Source organism: Dicentrarchus labrax, unplaced genomic scaffold, assembly GCF_905237075.1.
Source record: "Dicentrarchus labrax unplaced genomic scaffold, dlabrax2021, whole genome shotgun sequence".
In the NCBI taxonomy this organism is placed as follows: domain Eukaryota; kingdom Metazoa; phylum Chordata; class Actinopteri; family Moronidae; genus Dicentrarchus; species Dicentrarchus labrax.
Window position 1 is genome coordinate 13944574 of NW_026136724.1, and position 22211 is coordinate 13966784.

A 22211-nucleotide genomic window follows, 5' to 3' on the forward strand; every position below is an offset into this window, starting at 1 on the left:
CCATTCATTCAGGGTTTTTTTTTTTATTTATTTTTTATTACAAAACTAGTTTTATTTGAAGAAAAGTTGACGTTTAGCTTTTTTCATTAACATCAAGAAAAATGTAGAAAATCATATCAAAACTCATTCATAGTGCAGCTGATTGCAGGAGCCAACCAACAGAAAATGGAAGGAATCAAAACAGTCCCACAGACAAGATCAATAATCACACAACCCACAACATCATTTTAAGTATCATGCTTCGTCTGGGGGTTCATAAATTAACACGGTCACTGTCGGATTAGTCAGTTACATTAAGTATAATTCATCATGTTTCTTGCTCACATTTAATCTCTTCCAATGCCAGGTAATTGAGATTTTATGGGTTGACGCTGGTAAATTAGCCCATCGTTTGTGATAAAATCTCAAACTGATGCAGCATTTCTCCTAACAGTAATCAGGAAAGGTCATTTATCACTTTGAAGTGTTGCTAAAGTACTGAATAGCTTGTACATTATGCAGGTTCTATGCACTCGTTCTTGAACACGGGCGTTTGCATGTGTTATCCCTTCAGAAAGAGTGAATAAAATTAAAATATGCATTGAGGAAGCCGGTGGGATCTTCCAGCTGAGGGTAGTGACTGATGTGTTCGTCCAAGATGGTGACTGTCGACCTCTGGACCAGCTGCCTGTGGGAGCAAGACACATGATTGAGATAAGATAATAATAATTACATAGATAACAATAAGAGGCCTTCCTCAATGACATTCCTCGTGGCCTAGTGGTTTAAAGCGCTTCATGTGAGCTGCAGAGTCATGGGTTCAAGTCCAACTGTGGACCTTTTAGCATGTTCATCTTTTTTTTAATTTTTTAATCTTTTTTTAATTTTTTTTATTTTATGTTCTCTCAACTAAAATGCAGACAAATCCAGATAACAATTATGTCTCAAGACATGGAGTGGATACAAATATAAATCATCTTCACTATTTTTTTAGTGAAGATGAAAGGAACTGGAACTTTCAAACAATATGGAAGAAAAACTTATAACAAGCTTTCTGACTACATTCTATATAACAAAGATCCATTTATAGTTTCACCATATCTCTTTCATGGTGTAGTGGAAGTGTGATAGGTTCTATAATCATTAGATTCTTGGTTCAAATCCAGCTTGAAGCTGTTTTTTTTTATCAGTGTGCATTCTCAAATGCTCACTGCTGCATTCAAGAGAGCACACTGGTGCCTCAACCAGTGTGATGGTGGCGAAGCAACAACACATGCACCTTGCAAGCATCAAGTTACCAGTTCAAAACTGAGCTAAGAAACAAGAACAAATGAGATTCCCAACTGTATGTGACAGTGAAGAAAGATGGTGGAAAAACTAAACTTAGAGTCTCAGGACAGAGACTGAAAGAAATGAACCAGATTCCCAACCACACATGAGAGAAGGGAAAGATGGTGAAATAAGCAAGTGCAGTCCCTGACAGTGAACCCAATAAACACTGCCCGAACAAGATTCCCAAATGCCCCCAATGGTGGTAAACCACACAGTCTGAGACAGCAGGTGAAATCAAAGACATCAAATCCTCCACAAACAAAGGAAATGTGAAGAAGATAAGAATACAGAACAGCTGATGCGACATTTCCCTTGTTTTTAAATTTGAGCCAAATTACAGTTTAGCTTCTAGCAGGACCTGAACCCCTGACCTTCTGGGTACCAACCCCTTGCTTTACCTCTACACTACCAACTCCAAAACAGAAGACAAAAAAAAAAAATAAACATAACTGAAATTAAACTAAATATATATATATATATATATATATATATATATATATTTTTTTTTTTTTTTTTTACTTATTTACACAGCCACTTTCTTTCTTCCTAACTTTTGTCCATTGAAATCAAAACACAATCTCATAGCCAAACAATAAAAAACCATAAAGAACATCAGAAAACAAGAAAAGAGTTCAGATTCTATCTTTAAAACGACCCATTTGTCCTCACTCACATTGAGCCAGTGAGCTGGACGAAGATCTGCCAGGAGGTGAGTGTTTTACACGTAATCTGAATGGGGCTTTATTAGAATTAGAGGCGGGGGCACTCACTGGTAAAGACGGATGAACTGGGGATGAGGGTTGACCGGGTCCAGGGGTCCGTAGATCATATGCACTGAAAGACAAGGAGGGATCAAAAGATGGAGGGAGGAACACTGAGAAATAGAAGAGTGCTGCAAATGGGAATTCTTAAAGGAGGGTGGCTCATTTTAAAAACTGGAAGATAAAAGCAAACAGAATTTCTAGAAATGAAAAGAAGAACCTATATGATGTTCTAGTTAAGATATTAAATTAAATTAGAAAATTTAAGTTTTTGTTTTGTTGGTTGCTCTATTTGGTTGCAATGTAGCACTCTGTACTTTTATTTAATTAAGTTAAATTGTTCCTGGTTGACTTTTATTCCTCCTTTTGCTTTTCAAAAACACGTAAAGATAATATAGTAAATAACTATACATCGTAAACAATTAGATATTAACTTGTAAACAACAAATAAACAAGGCTAAGAGTCCATGGCCGCTCTGTGGGGCACAGCTATGTTTCGAGCTAAATGCTATGCTACCATGTTTACAATGATAATGATAACATATCATTGACTGTACATAGAACATATAGATGTTCAGCAGGTCGAATGTCTTAGCATATTAGCATGCTAACATTTGCTAATTAGAGAAGTACAGCTGATGGGAATGGCATTAGTCTTGTGGGTATTGGGTCATGTTGGACAAATACAAATTTTGGCTTGATGATGGTTCTAGCAGAAGTCTTTGGTGGTGTACTGACCAGTCTTTTAACATTATTTTCTTAACCACCCGATCCTCCAACCGTTCCCATCTACCCACTGATACCATGATTCACATGAACCAGCTCAGAAACCCTGGCTAAAGCCTTTTTGCTGCATTTGACATGAGGTCTGTGTCAGTAGCACACACACACACACACACATTACTACCTCTACACTTCCCCCTCTTGAGCTAATGATCACAGATGGACTACGAGGCTTCTCCTCGCAGGCTAAGCAGCTTAGCATCAGCGGCTCTCTGGCCGAGGCTGCTGAGTTAATGCACCTTAAGGAAGAGTTTCGGCCCACACAGAAGAGCCTCCTCCCTCCGATTTATTAATGCACACATCACGACGTCTGATGCAACCGTGAACTCACGTGGGACGAAGGTGGAAGTGAGCGCGCCCACCCATCGCTCTCTGTGTTTCAATCTCTGGTTGATGTACTGCAGAATACTGAGAGAGAGAGGGAGAAGACAACATAAGCAATGAGGGAGAGGAGATGAACAGCAGCAAAGATAATTAAACACACACACACACACACACACACCTGTCCAAAACTAAGTTGCCATCCTTGTAGCGTATACCCGTCCACATGTCCCAGAACTCAGTGTCTGTGGGCTGCGTGTAAGGACCAAACACATCTCCAATCCTACCAGTCAGCAGAAAACAATATCCACAATAAGAAGTGTATTTATGCATTTATTTTCTGGAACAAACATCTATCTGAACTTCCCAATGTGCAACAAAACTGTGCTTCTCTTACCCCTTTTGGAAGATCATATAGTTAGTGAGGCGGGTGAGAATTGGAGCCAGAAAACTGGAGTCCTTCAGAAGCTTTTGGAGACGAAAAAACCCGAAAATTCCAGTTCAATTTCATCAGCTTTTTTTATTCCCTGTGAACTCAAATGTTGGGTGAAGAAAACAAAGGTGACTCACCGTCTGCAGCAACCGTGGGTAATGTGTTTCTGGAAATAATCCTGTTGGAAATAGCACTGAATGTGACTTCCACAGCAAAACAATCAGATTTGGGTACAGTTAAAATACTAATTCAAACATTTCAGTTTAGGGCTCACGGCTCAAAATGTACTTTTTTCCTCTGTGTTATTAATTTCTACAAATATCAGGAAAAAAAGAGCTTCTGAAATATATTACCTACCCTAGCTTTAATTGTGAGTGCTGGTAAGGCTGCAACTAATTATTCCCAGAACACAAAGATTATAATGATATAAAGGAGATAACATCCTCACAATTTATGTAAAAATAACTTAAATAACTGCATGTTCTCGTTAAGAAATATCTATTATTTTTCTACCTCACTGATTACAGAACGTAAAATCCCTGCTTGTTGGTGCAGACAAATCTCCTATCTACAACAGTCTACAAAGGAAACAGGCGGCACTGTACCTCCATTAGAAAGACACAGGCTGTTAAAGGTCAGGCGACCTGTGCGATTTTGGTCGCTCCTGGTTTGGAGAGAAACAGCAACACGGACAGAGGGAGGAGTGGTTAGCGCTTCATCTTCTTCCTCTGTTTCTGATCATTTGCATACGGACACTGGCACACATACGTACCTGTAGAGCAGCTCCAGGGCCACGGTGTCGCCATAGTCATGTGAAACCAGGTTCACTCGCTGGTTGCTCAGACCCAAGTGAGCCACGAGGGCCTCCACCACACTGGCCTGCTCAAAGATGGAGTACCTATGGGGTCGCTGGGATGATAAGGCACAGAAGGAAATGAGTTATGGGTAAGTGAGGAAACAGAGTTAAACATACATCCATCTATAAAGTAAACACTATTCTCATAAAAGACATTTAAATTGACACAAATTTGACTCACTGGCTTGTCACTGAAGCCAAAACCCAGGAAGTCCAGCGCAATGACTCGATGGAAGCGCTGGGTGAGTGGATCCCAGATCTGTATTGGGGGGGGGGGACACTTTAATCTATGGCTGGTTCACAGCAGGAGCCAAAGAGTCCTGAGGTTAGTCAGTTGTGTGTTGTGTATGCAGCGGGTACCTTGTTCCAGTCGTAGCTGGAGGTGGGGAAGCCGTGGAGCAGAATGACGACATCGGAGCTTCCCAAAGCACCATAGGAATCTGGTGTGAGGGGAAAAAGAGAAACACATGTGTGATACGCACAAATAAACAAACAGCATGTGGTGAAAGAAGGCAAACGCATATCTTTGCATGTTTTACTGCTGCTGGGGGTTGACTGACGGGGTGTGTGACGATGAAAAAAAAATAAAGATTATGTACGATTAGGTCTCTAAACAGGGCCATTTAATGCGCACATGAATAGTCAATTGCTTGCTTGCTTTAATTAAATGCTAATCCAGGATCACGGATCAATGAAATGTGGCATTATATAACACAAGGTTGTACAACTTAGTTGGCAGTAATGCTGCACACACAGAAAAAGATAATTACATTTACAGAAAAACATATACAAAAAATAATAATACAACAATGTATACAGTTATTTATATACATATATATGCCGATATGCTGGGGGACTGTAAACTGCAGCAACAAGATAGTGATGATAATATTGGTAATATTGATCAGTAATCATTGATTCCAGCTCTTTTTAAATGAGAGGATTTGCTGCTTTCTCCTGTTTTACATCGTTGTAAAATTCTTGACCTTGGAGCCCCCTGAGAAAACCACAGGGTCCATTTAGTGTCTGTTCTTGAGCTTTTGCTCGTATATCACATGATCTTCGACGTGTGCATTTCTGAGCCAGAACTGATGAGAAATCTGCTGATGAAGGCCATGTGATATGACTGAAAGCTCCAGAACAGCTACACAATGGACTGCTCAGCCCCCCCCAGGTCACATTACAACAACCCTGACACAATCTATGGAGGTAACTGAACCCTGTAGCTGTGGCAGAGGCCCTCTCTTACCTCTGTAGAAGATCTCCCTGCCCCTGAAGTGGAAGACCTCCCCGGCACTGTGCCACTTGTGCAGGGCAGGTGACAGCTGAGGGGGCGGGATGTGCAGGTAGACGGCGACCAGCGGGATGCAGATCAACCCAACATGGATCCACCACTCTCTCATCTTGAGCTCAGCGGTGGGGGAGTCTCATTCCTGCCTCTGAAGGGACGACAACAAAACAACAGTGTCCAGAGATAAAGGGGGGGGTAGCTCTGCCTCCCCACCACCTCTATTAAAGACTGCATTGCTATACAATAAGATAAACGAATGTGCATCTGTGCGGGGTTCTCTGACAAGAAGCAGCTGACAACCACACCACTGTCACTCAAATACGAATGAAACCTTACAGCAAGTTAGCAAAAGAAATGTCATTTTCAGGGGCAAACGCAACAACTCACGGCAGCTAAACACCTCCACTCGCTCTCCGTACTCATTATCCTATTAGCTGTGTGTTCTGTATTGGGCTCGCACGGTAGCAGACTACAGTACTTACAGAAATGTTGCGACCCGTCACTAGTAGACCTTTCGCCCAGGGTTGAGGCTTCACACATTCCTGCGGAGCGGAAAAGAAGGACGGTTTACAGAGAGGGGTGGAAAAGCGAAGACGTCTCACTCTCCTCCCCTTCCAGACGCTCGAACTGGGGAATCCTTACAAAGAGTGCTTTGTTGCGGTTTTGCGGTCACTCGTTTAAGAAGACCAAGCCGAGTCAGTCATCTTCGCAGGAGGCAATCTTTGTATGAAATGTTACGGGCAGAGGCGCGGAGAGAAGTCTACTGCCCTCTGCTGGCCTGGATGTGCAACGACACATATTCTTTACGTCTAATCTATGTCTACATGTAAATTGTAATTTTAAATCGATTAGTCAATAGGCAAATAATCAGAAAATGTATTGGAAATAATTTTGGTAATCTCATTAATTGTTTATGTAATTTTAAATATTAATTTTAAAGCCCTGAAGAATACTTTTTTAATATAACTTTTATATGTTTATTAGTAAATAAGCAACATTGGAAGTTAAAGTTGGGAAATTAAAATATAAAAATCCTTAATTACATTTTTTAAAAGCTCAGCCCTGAAAAAAAAAAAAACATGTGGGTGTGTGGTGATCAAAGAGGAGGATGTGACATCACCTTTTTCCAGCTGGGACCCATTTCAATTAAGTAAGTTAAGCAAGAAAAGCAGAAACAAACAGAGAATTAACCAAACTTTTGGCACAAATGTGTGTTCAATCATATATATATATAAATATAATCAGTGGCAGGCCTAATTATATCTGCAATACTTACAGTATGATAGAGTCTGGGTTTGTTTTTAGCCCAAGAGGCTTTTTGCAGTACGATCAAGTACATTTCACTCTTAAACAAAATATATTTTAATTAATTTCTGCTCAGGATTTAAAATAATGTTATTTACATAATAAATGCCTTTCACTGATTTTTTTAAATACATATTTTTAGCACTGTATATCTGTTCTTATATGAAACATATTGCATTTGCAATACTGTATTTAGGACAGATCAGATGTTAGTAGGACATGGCATAAAGAAAGACCATTTGAGGCATTTTCTAAATAATCTCTGGATATGAATCTGACACACATCTCTCATAATCTAGAATAAAAAGGTTACAGTTAGTACATTCATGTGTTTAATATATGCTATCTGTAACAGTGATTTGACTACTGTTCATTAGCAATAATCTAATGGTTACAATACATGCAGCAATTGTGCAGTTATGCAGAAAAGCAGCTTCCTTTGTGTGTAAATCGCCTTCAAGACCGAGATTTTTTGCAAGATGTTTCACTTTCCTTCACTGCAGAAACATGCATTTGCACTCTGCGGTCCATCCCATGAATACTGCATGGTAAATGAAAAACATGGCCCTGCAGTTAGGCTAAATACATTTTTTATTTTTAAAAACCATACACATTACTCGACAAGTTTCAAATGTAAATCCAATCACGATATCCATTTAAAATGCTCAAGATAAACAGACATGAAGTACTTTTATTTCCAAATGTTAAAAGATAAAAAAATAATAATCCATAAAACAGATGGAAAAAAACATTCATTCCCATTACAGGAAGAAGCTACAGAACAAACTCCTCATGTGGATTCCGCTTGTCTTTTCAATTTCTCACTTTGTACGCAATCCTAGCTGCTATTTTGTCATCTGTAAAACAAGGAAAACAAACCATTTCCTCAGAGAACGTTGTGATTTAACATCTGCACTTCCTTCCCCTGTCCGAGGCCCTTCAGGTGAAGACGGCCAGAAGGCTGCAGGAAGAATCTGCAGCCTGCTGCCCGAGTCATCCCGTGTGGTTGACAAGCAAACGTCCCAAATATTGAATTAAGTGTGGTAATATACAAACTAAAAAGAGGCCTGTTCTCTTTCACACCGTTTGCACCCTGAGATGAATATTCCAGAACAACACACATTTTTAGTGGCCAAAACCCTCCCCATATAACGTGATTGGTGTCAAATCATCCAAAATTGGTTTAGTACGATGAAAGGTATCATCAGTATTGTCATAAAAATACAAAGGTACACTTTTTTAATTATGCTTTTGTATCAAAATTCCTTTTTCCCCAAGGAACGCTATGAAATAAAGTACCCTGTGCAGATAGATACCAGTGTATGCCTAGTCTTTATTCTTGAAAAAATGCACATCCAATTCTTTAGCGTTTCCAGTACATCAGGTGTCAAAAATATTTTACAAACAAATCAAATGCAGCAACATTTATTCATGATGAAAGGAGTCTTATGGAGAGGGAAAAAAAAAAAAAAAAAAAAAAAAAGCCTTTCCCCACGTTTTTGATTTTTAAAATGTCAACAAACCAGAATCGGAGGAGTAAAATTACGTTTTTTCCTAAGGCGTGATCTTAAAGATTGAATGAAATATGAAAATAATTCACTTGCTTTTTGACCAAGACAATGTTTTACTATCTAAATACACAAAGTCTGAAGTTAAAAAGGTTGTTTCTTTATAGATTCCTTTTAAATTAAATACTTTTTCTATGCCTGAGTAAACAAATGTTAATAGTGTACATTGGTGGGGGGGGGGGCTAATGTTTTGCTGAAAACAAAAAATGCACCAATATTTCACAAATGATAACCAGGATCCATATTTATCAAGCATCCAGGGAGAGAAACTCTGTCATAACTGGCCCAGGATTTCCAGAATGAGGCTTCTTTGGTCCTACGTTTAGCTGTAGGAGTAACAGTTGCCTGCAGACGGCAAAAGATGGGACAAAGCGTCATCTAAATTGTTATTGTAGCCAAGGCACATTCACGTTTTTGTCTATATGATCTAATTATTGAAAAATAAATAGGGTGCACTGGCTGGATACCCCACAACAAAGCGCTAATATGAACTCAAGACGTCATAAGAAAAAGCTGCAACGTCATTTTAATGATTTTATGAGTTTTGGCAAAAACACATTTTTAGATTGAACGTGCAAAATTTAGCTCGTCATACACCCACAAGTGTAGCCATTTTCTTTTTTTCCCCCTTGCATCAAATTATCAGGATCTGCCCTTTTTTTTTTTAATGTAACCAATATTAACTACAAGATGTTTCGATTTTAAAAAGATCCAACGTGTTGTAAAACCCCCCAAAAAAACCTCCCTGCTGAAAGTGACTGCAGGAGACCTCATAAGGACCCTCATCCCCGACTCTGAGGTAAGACTTTCAGCATGATTCCAGGTGTCATCCTGAGATGCTTGCTAAATACGGGCCCAAAGATATATATATATATATATATATATATATATTCTTAACTCCCTTTAAACGAGTGAACCTTTCAACATGTGGAAATCCTTGAACACAACATAATGAATGAAAAGAGAATCCAGAACTCCAGAAGGTTTTGTGCACATGAAAACTATCGAAGAAATGGAAGAAGTAAATATTTATAGCAATGTTAGTGGACAGAGGCCCTAATCGTCTTTCCCGTCCCCGTCTCCTGTGAAAACACCTCGCACCGTGGACCTCTTTTCTATACAAGCCTTAGTGTTTATCGGTTTGGCTAGAAGGTTCTACATTTATCTACAAATATATAACAAATAAAACTTGCAGGCAAAAATAGTTAAGTTTCAATAGAAACACCCTTTTTTCCTGAAAATACAGCAGTATCTGAAATAATCCTCTCATTCATTTTTTTATTCTGTCCCAGTTTTCTGCATCATACATCAGGAAGCTCTTTTGCCTACAAACAGAAAAAAAGTATCTACAAACTTTGTAAACAGACCTGCTTTTTCCAAAAACATAAATAACTCAAAATATTAACAGCCAATGGAGCAGAAATAAGTTTTGAATGAGCAAGGGCCAAAGAGATAAATATACAACACCATTCAGATAAAAGAGAAGCTAAAAGGTTCTTTCATAAATCTTACAGACGATCTTCAAGCCAGGAGGAGGACCTCCCCTTCTCAATTAAAATAATAACAATAGAATAATAAAAACAGGTCACTTTCAATCTGAGTTTATAATCACCCCTTGTTTACCGAGAAAAACAAAAAGTTACCAAGGAGGGAGGGGTGGAGACAGAGTCCTTGTGTTGCAGTGGGGTATTAATAAGAACCAAAAATAAAAGAAGACCAAAGCATCCACACCAAGCCGTACATTCCTCTGAATGTTTGCTGTTCTTTTAGTCCAGCCCAAGTCAAGCTCACACAAGACTCCGTTCTCCTTCTAGCCCTCTGTCTCTCCTCTCCAAGTGTACGTTCGTTTTTTGTTTGAGTTGAGCTCCTTGGTGGCGGGCAGAAAAGTGGTGGTGACGTGTGGAGCGGGGTCAGATCAAAGGGAGGTCTCCAGGCTGTGTAGGGGGCTCCCTGGGGCCGAGGGGGTTCCTGATTTGGGGCCCTCTGGGAGGAGGTGGTTACTGCTCTCCACAGCGTTATTGTTCTGGTTTGGGGAAGGAGAGACCGGCGCAGTGGGGGCGGCGGTGGCGGGCGTGGGTGAGGGAGGCGTGGGCGTGGTGTTGCGGGGGCTGGCGGAGTTGCGCTTGGTGGGGGCGTCGTCCTCTGCGTCGGTGTCGTCTATGAGGGGAATATGGGGCTCAGAGTCCTCTATCCGAAATTCGGGGTGGGTCATGAAGTTGTGGATTGATGATCGCGACTCGGGCTTCTCCAGCCCCTCATAGAGGGAGATGGAGCTGCGGAATGCATTCACCACCCGGATCTGGAGGGAGGGAGAAGGGACAGGAAGCGGGGAAGACAGTTAGTCACATTCAGTAATGACATGCGTATGTTTGAATTTTAACACCACAGGTAAAAACCGAGGTTTTATTGGGTCAATAATAGGTAAGTTTTAGGGGCCAAAAATGATCAGTGAGGGGGGAAACTCTCAGAGCCACGTGCAGGTGAGGTTACGTAAAGTTGTAAATTTACAACTTGTTACCAGTTAACTCAAAACCACCGCAAAAGTTCATACTAGCTTAAAATTGTAAATAGGAGTAGCCAATATCCTTCAGTTTCACTTCTGTCTCACTTGTTTCTCTAAGTCACCCTCTGTTCTGCCTGTACATTTATTCTAGAGTATCAAATGAATGGAAATCAAAATGTAGACATGGCACCGAGTTAAAAAAAAAAAACTCAAGCTAATGCCTACAAGTAAAAGCACTTGAACCGTAAAAAAGGACTTCAGAAAAGCCTGTCAAGAGCCAGTTCAGATGTTGGTTAAAATAAATTTTCCGAGGGATAGAACACTTGAGTTGCATCCGGTGGAGACAAACCTGACATGTGACTTGTAGAAAAAAAACTATTCTTAAAATTCATGTAGTAACTTCAAGAATCAGCCAATGTCTCGGGAAGGGTACAAACCACTGTCAAACCCAATGCAATGTAGTTTTTTTTTGTTTTTTTTTTGTGAGTACAGTAGTAATATTTCACAAAACACTTGGTAGAGGCCTGTGTCTGATTAATCAAAATGCAAAAAAGAAACATTGAGACAAGAGGAATGCTGTTCTTTAGACAAGAACACATCCAAAAAAGACAAAGGCTGGACACAAGAGTTTACTGTTGTTGGACATGCTTAGTAAAGAGTGAGGAGAGAGAAAGACAAGACAGAGAGAGAGAGACAGAAAGAGAGAGAGAGAGAGACAGACAGAAAAAGAAAGACAGAAAGGGGTGGTCAGTTATAGCTTATGTTTGTGGAGTAAAAACAAAAAAGCTGCGGCAGCCAAGCATGTCTACAAGCTGGTATACATGTCAAAAACAGCACAAAGAGAAAAAACTCACAAACGAGACCAGAGACTTTGAACCCATGCAGAGCGCGGCGCTACCTTGTGTTCAATGGTAGTAAACCTTTGAGTATAGCCCATGACACATTTCACAGAATCTAAAGAAGAATATGTGGGGAGTCAGTGGGATTCATTCTTTTCAGGCAATACATTGCCAGGTGGACACATTCTGCCAAAAACAAATATTCACATAGAACGAGAAAACTCTTCTCCAGAGCACCTGAAAAGGAAAAAGTTGAGAGTTTAGAAGGGGAGCACCCGCTTGAGTCCCACCTGAGACGGAGACCTAAAGCCACTACTGCAGCACTGCATCATTTTTCAATATGCCAGAGGAAAACATTGCATCTGCTGTTAATGTGTCTGGGAAAGTCCCACATGTTTACATTTAAGAGCAGTCACTTATTCCATTTAGCTCTTTCTTTTTGACATCTGTTAGACATTTAAAATCCACTGCTGGTCAGACGGTGTTGCCTGGGAAAATCTGAAAGAGAAAAAGAGTCGTTGTCAAGGGCCACCAGAGTTTCTTGTAAGGGCACGGTCAAGAGGGGAGGCCTTTGGAAATACCGTCATCAAATGATCTGCTCTCGACATTGTGATCTTCCACGCTGAATCGACCACCGGCATGATGTTTATAAAAAAAAAAAAAAGGTACCAGACCTTTCAGAACTATGCACAGCCTCGCATTCATACACAGCAACAAACCGTCATTATCAACTGCAGCTGCATATCCGCTATAGGGTGCTACTGGAGCCTCTCTCTTGCCACCCACTCTCTAAACACACTCCCAGTATCAGCCACAGCTGGAGAAGAAAAGGTAATTATTTCACCACTGACTGACAAGACATCCACATTCGTATAGATTTTCCTCACAGGAGGTCCATGTCATGGTTTGTCTCTATTGTTTTAGACCGTGATCATGGGCATATACTCAAAACATTTACTCGACTAGGGACTAGAGAGCTGCGACACAGACCCATGGGTGCTACAGGGGCACAGAGCAGACTGAGGCAGCTGCAGACAAACCTGGTGATTGTCAATCCAGAATGTAATTTTGGTCAAATAGTATATACACATCCCCCCCACCCCGAGATAACAGTAAAACCTTTCCATTCCTGAGACCAAAGCAGAAGCAGAACAGAAAACATGATGACACAGAAAAAACACCTTGACACTAGAAGCGACCTGTTCACAGGGTACATATATATATATAGATATATACAGCAGTGTTATCGAAGCAATATGGAAGATGTGGTATTTTTGGTGTCATTATTTTTGAAGAAAATAGGGTGGGGGGGGGCACATTAGGAGAAGCATGAGAGAGTAAAAGTGTCAACGTTAAGTGAGAAGAAGAGTGGAGGAGGAAGATGTTAGAAGAACAGAAGAAATAAAAGTCTCATGCACTAGAGGAGAACACGCACTCACACCCCACAGTGGCAGAAGCGGTGTTGGCGGCAGTGGCAGTAGTGGTAGTAGAAAAGGCTACATGTGTAGGGCTAGAAACATTGGTTACATCGTGCTGTTGTTGGCTGGAGTTGGAGGCCTGCCGCCTTAGAGCCCCCTGAAAGGAAGTTCCACTCTGGAACGCACTCACTACATCCATCTGCAAAGAATCAGACAGCGTGACAGGAGAAAGCCCAGAGGAAATAAAACAACACAGCCAGAGGAGAGAGAAAAGAGAGAAAAAATAAAGAAAAGGCACCAGTAACCATAGAAAAAATGTCACTTGGAAATTGGATTTAGGCATTATAGTTAAAAGGAGAGAGGGAAAAGGGGATGGGTGGGTTTAAAGGCACTGATCGGAGGGAGTTTTGACCTCACTTTCACTCTTTTCTCTGCAGAATCCTTCCATACTTCCAGCTATAGCCATGCCAATACTCTTTTTTTTTTTTGAGCATTCAGCTGTTCTAGCATGCTCTCCATCCAATCCAATTCACTTGCTTCTCATCAGTACCTTCAAACTTTGTCGTGTTTTAGCAGATACATTCAGACCGAGTCAGAAATAGGCATAGGACCCCCGCTTTAGCTCAGAAGCAGAACAGAAAAATTAGATGGAAGGCTTTTGTTTTTAGGGCACAAGCAATTCTTAAAGAATGCCGAGAAAGAACAAGACATAGATTTTTAAAGCTGGAAGAGCAATAGAGAGTTGAAGGGTTTATGGCTTTTGATTCCTTTTGGTGTTAGGTGCGGTGCTCGGTGGTACACGGGAGGGTCTGTAGATTGTTACCTGAGTCTGGATGCGATTGAGGCCTCGGAACCAGAGGATCTGGCCTCGGCGAAGCTCCCGTTCGGCGTGGTCAATTTCATCCATGTCATCCAGCTCCTCCAGCTCATAATCCGGGATCTCCTCTTTCTGGGTGCCATGGCCTGCCGTTTTCAAGAATTTTAAGCGGCTGGTGGGTACCGTGGAGATTACCTGGAAGACAGCAGGATTTACATGAGCAGGACTGACCTATAATAATGTCACACTCCTCAGCGTGGTGGAATGACATTTCATTAAGGCAGAACAAGCCAAGTTTCTGGGTACATCGCAGACATTAAGCAACCAGTGACCCTGAAAATTAGCCACTCTGACAAAAGCAGATGTGACACAGTAAGTTTGACGTCATCTGGTTTGCTCCGTCTCAGAGCCAATCCCACAGAGAAGTTACACACTCAACACTTCACTGTTAATGCTGATAAGGTTAATGTTGTACTTAATGCTAACGACATATTTAATTATGTTAACTTCTACCGACATGCTACATGACTATCTGATAAGAACTGATAAAAAGGACCACATTGGAATGAGTCATTCATTTTAGTCGTAAAAGCATGCTCCTTTTATACATTATCATATTAGAGCTGAAACAATTGATTAATCAGAAATTAATGGTCTATAATAATATAGTTACAATCATTTTTCAAATGTTACTTTTCTGTGTGACAAGTGAGAAATAGTCAACAACAAGAAATATGAAGTTTGGCTTCTGGAAAATTGGAATAGGCTTTTTTTTTAACAGACAAAGCCATGATTATATAACTTGAGAAAATAATAGGCAGATTAGTCAAAAACAAGAATAGATCATCATATTTCAAAGCAACTGCTGCAGAGAAGTATATAAGAAGGTACACTTCACACAATGCACACAATAGATGACTTGCTTATTGCACACAATTAAGTTACACTTTACTGATCCATGGAAAATATAATTTCTGCATTCAACCCATCCTATTTCAAAACAGAGGGCAGCAACAACTCAGAGACCAGCTCTGCTACCAAGGCCAGCACCTTGGTTAATGGAAAGACCTTTCTTTGGAACTGGTAATCTTGGCTTCTGCAACACAGCCACCTTCTCAGCTCTGCAACTGTCAGCTGTTTGAACCTACATGCACTCAGCGCAGCTCTGTTTATTTGTGTCTTGTCAGAAAATGCCGACGACACAGTTCTTTTTGAATTAACAAGAGTGGATAATGACATATTAGGTGCTGCTGTGTAAGATGAGCGTGGGCAGTGAGAGCAAACTAGAATTACATCAAACATTCATTACGACTCTGCCATTGTCAGCAACAGTGGTGAGGAACCCTCAATCTCCCAGAAATCACAAAGAGACGATTACTAATATGGCTAACAAACTTGAATAATATACTCCACAGTAGTTAATTATATATTATACATATATAATTACGAAGAAATTGTTCAGAATTCTAATAAAGAAAGCACTGATACAAAAATATCTATTAGTTTTGTTCACGGGAAAAATAAAGAAAGATTCTTTGTAGAAGGTAGTTATATAAAAATGTAAGCTTGACTAAAAGGTATTTATTGTACACCATCCGATTTTCTCAACATTTACTTAATTTTCATTTTGAGTTTGGGAGTTTAATCAGCTCTTCACAGCAGTAGAACATACTGTACTGTTATGCCTCTTTGACACCATTAGACACCCACTAAGCCAACTCCAACACAGGGGGGTGCTGTCCTACCATATTTCTCTATCTGGCCAACTCAAGGTGAAGCTCAGCTGCATTATAGTCAGATCATACCTGTCCCCATAGCAGAGAGCCAAAGCCTAAGAACGTGCACCATAGCCACTGGTCGATTGTCAGAGACACGCAGCTGAATGGCTTCCCTCCGAACTGCACTATGACGATCTAGAGGAGCAGGAAGAGAGGAATTAATTAGAGAGCAAACATTTAGATTTAACATTTGCAGGTTGCAATCCTCAAGGGACTGATCATCTTTTTACATGTAAATGTCATGGAGCACAATCGCAAAAACCCACAGAAGTTCCCAGTCTACTTTACCTGAATAATGAAGGTACCAAAGACAATACTACAGAAGATAAGGTTGTTGAAGATGCCTTCAAAGACATTCCTTTCACCATGGATCTTGCGGGCATTGATCTCGTTGAAAAGCTGCATCAATACGAAGGTATTGAAGACAATGGTGTAGTGTTCAGAAGGTGGGGCATGGAGGGGTGTATTCCTGCCACTGTCAATGTCAAACAATTTCTCTCCTACAGGAACAGTCAGAGAAAATGTGTTAAAATAAAAGGATGATTTATCAGAGAAACACACACAAAAAGGTCCACTTGCTCTACGTACATGAAGAATTACACCCAGTAGAACTTCTTACCGGCAAAGAGAAGAGTAAAGATGATAATTAGCTGGTACACTCCTTGGCCCAGGATGTTCTTCATCATGGTACGGGAGATGAGAGGCTTGTTGCGGCCGTATGGCTTCCTTAGCAGCAGCGCTTCTGTGGGGGGCTCAGTGGCCAGGGCTAGTGAAGCAAAGGTGTCCATGATGAGGTTGACCCATAACATCTGCACTGCTTTCAGTGGAGAGTCCTAGAGGTAGAGAGGGGCACCGAATTAGGTTGAAAAGGGAAAAAATAACCCACCTACAAGACTCACATTACTATCACATATACGGTACTATCTCAAACATCAAGGACATTCAGAGCATATATTAGCGATATTTCATCTGACCAAAACAAACTGCACCTATTTGCATGTGGAAATGGAAATGTGGATTTAGGGCCTAAGACTGACAGCTGTACACACGTGCAAATGGTTTAAAGAAAATAAACAGGTTATGTTTACAGGATACGATTTCTATGGAAAGACAATTGTGTCTGAGAAATACATTGAATTTTTAAATTTTTTAAATTTTGGCACAAAATAAGGCACTTAAATCACAGCATTAGGCTGCAGAACAGAGCTCAAGAAGACAACAAAACTAAAAATTAACATTAAAATTAAAAGATCAAGTAATTTCACAGGTGTTTATAATTTCTAATGCATGAGGAAATTTAATGAATAGGCCTCTTTAGAAATAGATTACAGATTACAAATGTATGAAAGTGCACAGCATGTTTCTATATTTTCAAAGTGATATCTGTTTCAGACCCTGTGGAAAACAGGGATTTGAGATAAAGCTTTCGTTATTTCAGTCTCTGGCTGCCACCTGTACCAATTCCATTGCTGTTGAGTCAAAGTGTGAACTAGTGAACAAAACTTTTCACAGGTTAACCACCTTCACACTGAAGACCGATTTTTTAAATCAACGTGAAACAGACTCTGCAGGTACTGACCTGTGTGATGCAGGCTCCTGTAAATGCTACGATGACAGCAACCACATTGACAGTGAGCTGAAACTGGAGGAACTTAGAGATGCTGTCGTAGACGTTGCGTCCCCACATGACAGCTTTGACGATGCTGGAAAAATTGTCATCGGTCAGAATGATGTCAGATGCCTCTTTGGCTACATCTGTGCCGGCAATACCCTGGAGATAAAAAAAAAAAGATGATCAAGAATCTGTCTGCATCTAATCACAACATATTTAACCCAAAAAAAAAGCACAAAATGTTTTGTGGGTATAAAAATGACCCATTTATTGACTGGGCCTCTATTCTAGTTAAAGATAGTAAACATGGAGAAAACTCACCATAGCAAAGCCAACATCAGCTTTCTTCAAGGCAGGACCATCGTTGGTACCATCTCCTGTCACTGCTACTACTTGTCTCTGTTCTAACACTGTGCTGTCAATAATACCTAGAAAAGTAAAACATGAAACCTTGAGGCCAAAGTGACAAAATATTTTTTCACACGGTTATTCCAAACCAGAAAAACAGAACTACCTTTCACTAAGGTGTGCTTGTCTGTGGGGGAGGAGCGAGCCAGTACTCGTAGTTTGGGCCAGATCTTGTCAATGCGCTCTTGTTCAATCTAGAAACATGAGACAAAACCCTAATAGAATCCCAACAGTACATTTTCAACAGTCTCTGAGGTACAGTATTTTGCTGTAGCCCACCTCTCCTTTTTCATTGCGTATCCTTCGGTTGAACTCTTTGCCCTCCAGGCAGATGAAGTCATCTCCGGGCAGTAGAATGCCACACTTTGTGGCAATGGCTCGAGCTGTGTTGATGTTGTCCCCAGTCACCATCCGCACTGTAATGCCGGCACGCTGGCATTTCCTGATAGCGTCTGGGACCTGAAGGGAAAAGCGGAAACACAATGAAGGAGGAAATGCAGGGTATTTTTGCATATAACAGTTAATAAATTAATTAAATGAAAGTTCTGTAGCTATACTTTTGTAGTTCAATACTGAATATAATCATTCCCTGTTTTGTTAAGTGGTCATTAGTAATGTCAAATTCTGCAGCTCTAAGCAGTTTTTTATCTCCTTGTTTAGGTTTTATTCAGGTTTAGATTTATATACAGACTTCACGGTTGAGTATTACTGCTCTTATCAAGCCCCTTACAAACTACAGGCAGTTGTTGAGAAGTTGAGTATATGCTACCTGCCCAGCACAAAACAGCAAATAGCCAAAATAAATGAGCGACTGAAGAAGAAAGTTGATCATCATCATTTACTTGTCCGATTGTGGAACCACTTCCTCAAATATCAAAATTGCTGTACTGGTTCAGTACGTGGTGCTTACACCAAAGTGGAGCCACTCCTAATGTTTGACAAGACTAAGTCAAAACCGAGTACATGGGGGGTGGAGGGATTTTAATTTGAAAAGGATATAGGAAATTGCAGCATTCGGCCGACCAATGGTTTAACTTCATTACTCAGTTACTCAGTCACAGACTTCAGGGCTGGCCCTGCTGTTGCAGTGTAGTGAAAAATGGCTGACACAGCATCTAATCATTTAATTTTCTTGCTTTACTCAGAAGTCCTTGGTGCCAAACAGTCCAGTATAGTGAGCTAAGCCTTAAGCTGCCAGTATTCTCCTTCAGAAATGCTTCAGAATAGATTCAGGAAACCCCCTTCCTCCCACACCTTTCCAACATTGGAATAGGGAGGCTGTGAATGAATATTTCTGTAACTTCCCAAAACCTAAAATCCAACATTCACACCCTTTTCACACCATGATTGGCCAGCTGTGTAGAGGTGAGAAGAGAGACAGGCTTTGAACTCCTCTCTCTAGCTCTCTTTTTTTATTCTTATAACAACTATTTCTGTCACCGGGTGCAACACTATGAATGTCTTCCAGGAGAGACTGTCTGAAAATCTGCCCATTATCCACATATTTAAATGTATGACAGCCAGCTTTCACCCTGCCTTCAAGTGTGGCTCTTCGGATCAGGTACAGGTATAAACACTTTGGCCTTCTGACATGGTCAGACTACACAATATACAAACTTCTAGTTTTTAGCAGATGCTGACTCAACACATGGAGTTGATAAAACCAACAGGGAGATGCTTGACTTTGCAAATTGCGCAGCTGAAAGAGCTGCCAATTCCACCATTTTCTATCTTCAGTGCTGGATGCCATCTCATAGACACCATCTGAAGAGTTTTGTTAATAATAGCATTGGCATCTGTAAAATCAGAATCCCGATATTGACGCATTTTCAGTAAAGCCACAAGCAATTTCTCAATTAAATTAAAGTTCTCTATTGCTTTTTCAATTAAAACATCAACCTTGATGTAACCTCATGCTGACGTGCATCCTTGCATGTGTAGCCACTAACCTCGGGTCTCACGGGGTCTTCAATGCCCACCACAGACAGGCAGGTTAGTCCGGTGAGGATATCATTTTCGCTGTCCCAGTCAGGCTCACCCTCAGAGGCAGGGAAATCTCTGTATGCAAGGCAGATGGTCCTCAGGCCCTCTGAGGCCATGGGCTCGATCACTTTCTTAACCATGTCATCTCTGTCTCGTGGGCGAAACACCTTGGACTCACCATTTGCCGTCATGATTTTAGAACACCTGGTGAAAAGAGGATGTATTAATATACAAGTGTAGAGAAGAGGGTACAACAAAAAAAAGGGAAGATTGCAGGCGGGCAAAATATCCAGAGTAAGGTATTAAGAGAGATGTAGTTGAGCAATGTGGCTGAACAAGGAGAAAGAGGTACAGAGACATTAATGGAAAAAATAATTTAGATGAGATAAAGGGTAAAGGCCAGAGGAGAAGACAAAGTGTTCTGAATGGTGAGCTGCAGTAGTAAGAAGTCACACTAAGCCCTCTGTGGGTTAAAAAGAAGCCTGCTTGGTTAAGAGGCTTACAGAGTTGTTACCGGCTCATTTTCTCAGCGACTGTTTTTAAGTCGCAAAATAAGGGGCTTGGGTGGGATGCACTTGAACTTCTTAGCTGCTTAAACCATTACAAATATCATTTACTGCAAAGTCTGGCCAGCTGGAACATGTAAAAATTCTATGGTATAACATTTTATTGAGTAGAATAATGTATGTGAACAGAACTGATCCAATGTCATACATCAGTCCGTGTCTCGTCAGTGTAAGAGAAACACAGATATAAAAGATAAACCATACAACCCAATATAATAAAATCGTTTTCTTACTTTTTTAGGAGAATTTCCGAGGCCCCTTTGCTGAACATACGGTAGCTGCCATCAGCCATCTTCAACACAGTGCTCATAGACTTGCGGACTGAGTTGAAGGTGTAGACTTTGTATAATTTCTCTTCGGGGATCTCGGTGCGAATAGCCTGGTAGTCACGCTTCAGGTCATTAGAAAAGCCAAGCAAGGCACATTCGGTCTTGTTGCCTACCTGCCGCGGCAGGCCCCCTTCTTTCTCTGGAGGCTGAAGAAAAAGGTGGGAACACAGTAATTAAGGCAATATTCGTGGTGATACATAGTGTAATATAGAGCCACATTGCTTTTCTTAGGCCTACCATGATCTTAGTAGTGTAGGCGCAATTGACTGCAATGCCAAGAATCAAGATGTCTAAAATGGAGGAGGGGATGTTCTCCGGTTCAGGGACCTTCTTGTAGTGCTTTTCAGCGACGAAGGCCTGCACCACAGTCATGCGGTTCATGGTGAGCGTACCAGTCTTGTCAGAGCAGATGGCAGTAGCATTTCCCATAGTCTCACAGGCATCCAAGTGACGCACCAGATTGTTGTCTTTCATCATTTTCTATTGGGAGATAAAACAATATTCAAATGATTAAACACCACTAAATTCAGTTTGAGCAAGCAGAAATTTAAGAGTTTTTAGTCCTAAACACAATTTTTACTTGTATGCCAAAGAAATGTGTGTAAAGATTTAAATTAATAGCTCCTTGACTGGACAAAGCCCTCGGTTTGGCTAACAACTTCAGCACATGGGGTCATAGCTTGGCTTTAGGGTATCAGTTAGCAAAGTCTCCTTGTCTTAACATCCTGGCCTGCTAGTTTTAATAGGCTAAAGTGTAAGCTGGTCAAAACTGGGCACAGGTCAATTGGCTAGGAGGACTTTACCTTAACGGAGTATGCCAGAGAGATTGTTACAGCAAGTGGCAGGCCCTCAGGAACAGCAACCACCAGAACAGTGACGCCAATGATGAAGAATTTCACAAAGAACTGAATGTAAATGGGTGTGCATTCCTTGACCCAGGACAGACCCTGGATCCAGAAGGTGTCTACTACAAACAGCACCACCAGGATAATAACAGTGATGGCTGACATGACCAGTCCTGAGGGGAACGAGGAACAATAAAATTGCAGTGAATGAGAGGATACAGGAGTACAAGCACATAAAATTTGTGTTTTACTATCTGCAACATTCAGCTCAGCCAGAATCAAGACTCACCCGCTTTGCCAATCTGTACAGCTAGTTTGGTCAGTTTGCCCTGGAGAACAGACTTTTCTTTCTTTGGCAGGTTGGATTTCTTCTTCTCCTCTGCATCAGCTCCTTCATCACTGTTCAGAGGCTGCATTTCCATTGCAGCACCATCCTGTGCCTTAGCTGCAGCAAAGAACAAGGAAAAAGTGATATTTAAAAGTA

The 22211-nt window shown here is 40.8% G+C and overlaps 2 protein-coding genes across 4 annotated transcripts in view; both read right to left on the bottom strand.

The window, feature by feature from the left end:
• Positions 1-3: 3 nt before the first annotated feature.
• On the bottom strand, positions 4-6348 carry mest (mesoderm specific transcript). The gene is made up of 12 exons (XM_051391996.1): positions 6239-6348; positions 5715-5904; positions 4826-4905; positions 4647-4724; positions 4382-4518; positions 4215-4273; positions 3747-3787; positions 3574-3644; positions 3358-3459; positions 3187-3263; positions 2082-2145; positions 4-667 (listed from the first exon to the last, which is right to left on the bottom strand). Exons 2-12 carry the CDS (start codon positions 5866-5868, stop codon positions 550-552), a joined length of 981 nt encoding a protein of 326 aa, XP_051247956.1. The 5' UTR covers positions 5869-5904; positions 6239-6348; the 3' UTR covers positions 4-549.
• Positions 6349-7634: 1286 nt separating this feature from the next.
• The window catches only part of atp2b1a (ATPase plasma membrane Ca2+ transporting 1a), a 38105-nt gene continuing 23528 nt past the window's right edge, over positions 7635-22211 (bottom strand). Inside the window, exons 8-22 of one of the 3 annotated variants that reach the window (XM_051391948.1) lie at positions 22017-22172; positions 21686-21900; positions 21120-21362; positions 20787-21028; positions 19954-20191; positions 18284-18463; positions 18111-18198; positions 17918-18024; positions 17564-17755; positions 16604-16817; positions 16273-16484; positions 16012-16119; positions 14213-14401; positions 13499-13588; positions 7635-10928 (exon numbers count right to left, since the gene is read on the bottom strand). In XM_051391948.1, the coding sequence (XP_051247908.1) occupies positions 10545-10928; positions 13499-13588; positions 14213-14401; positions 16012-16119; positions 16273-16484; positions 16604-16817; positions 17564-17755; positions 17918-18024; positions 18111-18198; positions 18284-18463; positions 19954-20191; positions 20787-21028; positions 21120-21362; positions 21686-21900; positions 22017-22172 (2858 nt within the window). In that variant the 3' untranslated portion in view covers positions 7635-10544. Of the gene's footprint in view, positions 10929-13410; positions 13589-14212; positions 14402-16011; positions 16120-16272; positions 16485-16603; positions 16818-17563; positions 17756-17917; positions 18025-18110; positions 18199-18283; positions 18464-19953; positions 20192-20786; positions 21029-21119; positions 21363-21685; positions 21901-22016; positions 22173-22211 lie in introns of all 3 variants that reach the window. The other 2 variants (XM_051391950.1, XM_051391949.1) reach the window with 2 other exon arrangements.

Bases quoted from the DNA above. Each gene is read 5' to 3' on its own strand.
- mest (XM_051391996.1), bottom strand. From the start codon at position 5,868: ATGAGAGAGTGGTGGATCCATGTTGGGTTGATCTGCATCCCGCTGGTC. The intron at 4,906-5,714 runs GTAAGAGAGGGC...CCCTCACACCAG, and splicing joins CAGGGAGATCTTCTACAGAG to ATTCCTATGGTGCTTTGGGA. The intron at 3,264-3,357 runs GTGTGTGTGTGT...TCTCTCTCTCAG, and splicing joins GGCAACTTAGTTTTGGACAG to TATTCTGCAGTACATCAACC.